Raw genomic sequence first — 1,240 nt, 5'->3', positions numbered from 1 at the left:
ACACAGCCTAGATAGATATAAGCTTCTGTATATTAAATATATAAAACCTACACAACCTAGATAGATATCAGCTTCTGTATATTAAATATATAAAACCTACACAGCCTAGATAGATATAAGCTTCTGTATATTAAATATATAAAACCTACACAACCTAGATAGATATCAGCTTCTGTATATTAAATATATAAAACCTACACAGCCTAGATAGATATAAGCTTCTGTATATTAAATATATAAAACCTACAGAACCTAGATAAATATCAGCTTCTGTATATTAAGTATATAAAACCTACACAACCTATATAAATATCAGCTTCTGTATATTAAGTATATACATTTAAGGTATGGAGAAGCTTCCAAAAGGAAATTAATAACTTGACACTCAGTGCTTCTAGTTCTATATTCGATCAGTAATTAAGAGAAATATAAAAATTGGTTTTGGTTAAATCGAACTCTCTAACATATAAAAGCAACCATTACCGTTAGTTCATGTATTTGTAGTAGATTTTTCTCACCTATGTAGCGGTCTCTGTCACATTCTGTTTCAGAGAATTCTTCTGATGTCTCCATCGATGTGGGTTTCTTGTCCAGAGATACATGAATCCCACTGGTTGAAACAAAAATAAGGGCATTATCAGCCTTAACGTAACATTTATTTTGAATTTTCTTCCTTCACTTCAAACTATTCTAAACATACACACCTTTAATACGTGAAGAAAACGAATTAAGCAAGAATAGATTACCCAATTTATCAACCCCGACCGTCAACAATCAATCATAGTTCTAAGTCGTCAAATCAAGACACACTGTAGTGTGTCGTGCAGCCAAAACAACCCGCTGCAGGACACTCTGTGTGTTATATGAAAAAAAGAAAAGAGTGGTAGTTTAGCGATTTTTCACTTTCTGTATCTCGAACTGTGGTAATCCAAACTATCATATATTTCTAGTGTATGTGCTCTACTGGACTCTTGCTACATATACTAAATTTCAAGGTAATTCATCAAGAAATACCTAAGATATAACATCTACAACTTTCATTGAGTTTCTTCCTATTTTTTTTACTTCGCACCAAAAGTATAGAAAATATATTTGATATAAAACATACATACATACATACCTACATTTATTACGTGAATGGCTGTTATATAGGTCAGGATATTTATCACGTAAATGGCTGTTATGTAGGTCAGGATATTTATTACGTAAATGGCTGTTATGTAGGTCAGGATATTTATTA

At 31.5% G+C, this 1,240-nt stretch overlaps 1 protein-coding gene across 7 annotated transcripts in view; it reads right to left on the bottom strand.

The window, feature by feature from the left end:
• The window catches only part of LOC106469055 (Down syndrome cell adhesion molecule-like protein Dscam2), a 77,591-nt gene that overhangs the window by 7,783 nt on the left and 68,568 nt on the right, over window positions 1-1,240 (bottom strand). For all 7 annotated transcript variants that reach the window (XM_022397452.1, XM_022397455.1, XM_022397449.1 and 4 more), the window contains one exon: window positions 519-610. In XM_022397452.1, coding sequence (XP_022253160.1) covers window positions 519-610 — 92 coding nt within the window. The remainder of the gene's footprint in view (window positions 1-518; window positions 611-1,240) is intronic.

The sequence above is a fragment of the Limulus polyphemus genome, unplaced genomic scaffold (assembly GCF_000517525.1).
Source record: "Limulus polyphemus unplaced genomic scaffold, Limulus_polyphemus-2.1.2 Scaffold3277, whole genome shotgun sequence".
Classification (NCBI taxonomy): Eukaryota; Metazoa; Arthropoda; class Merostomata; order Xiphosura; family Limulidae; genus Limulus; species Limulus polyphemus.
This window is presented reverse-complemented; position numbering and strand designations above follow the sequence as displayed.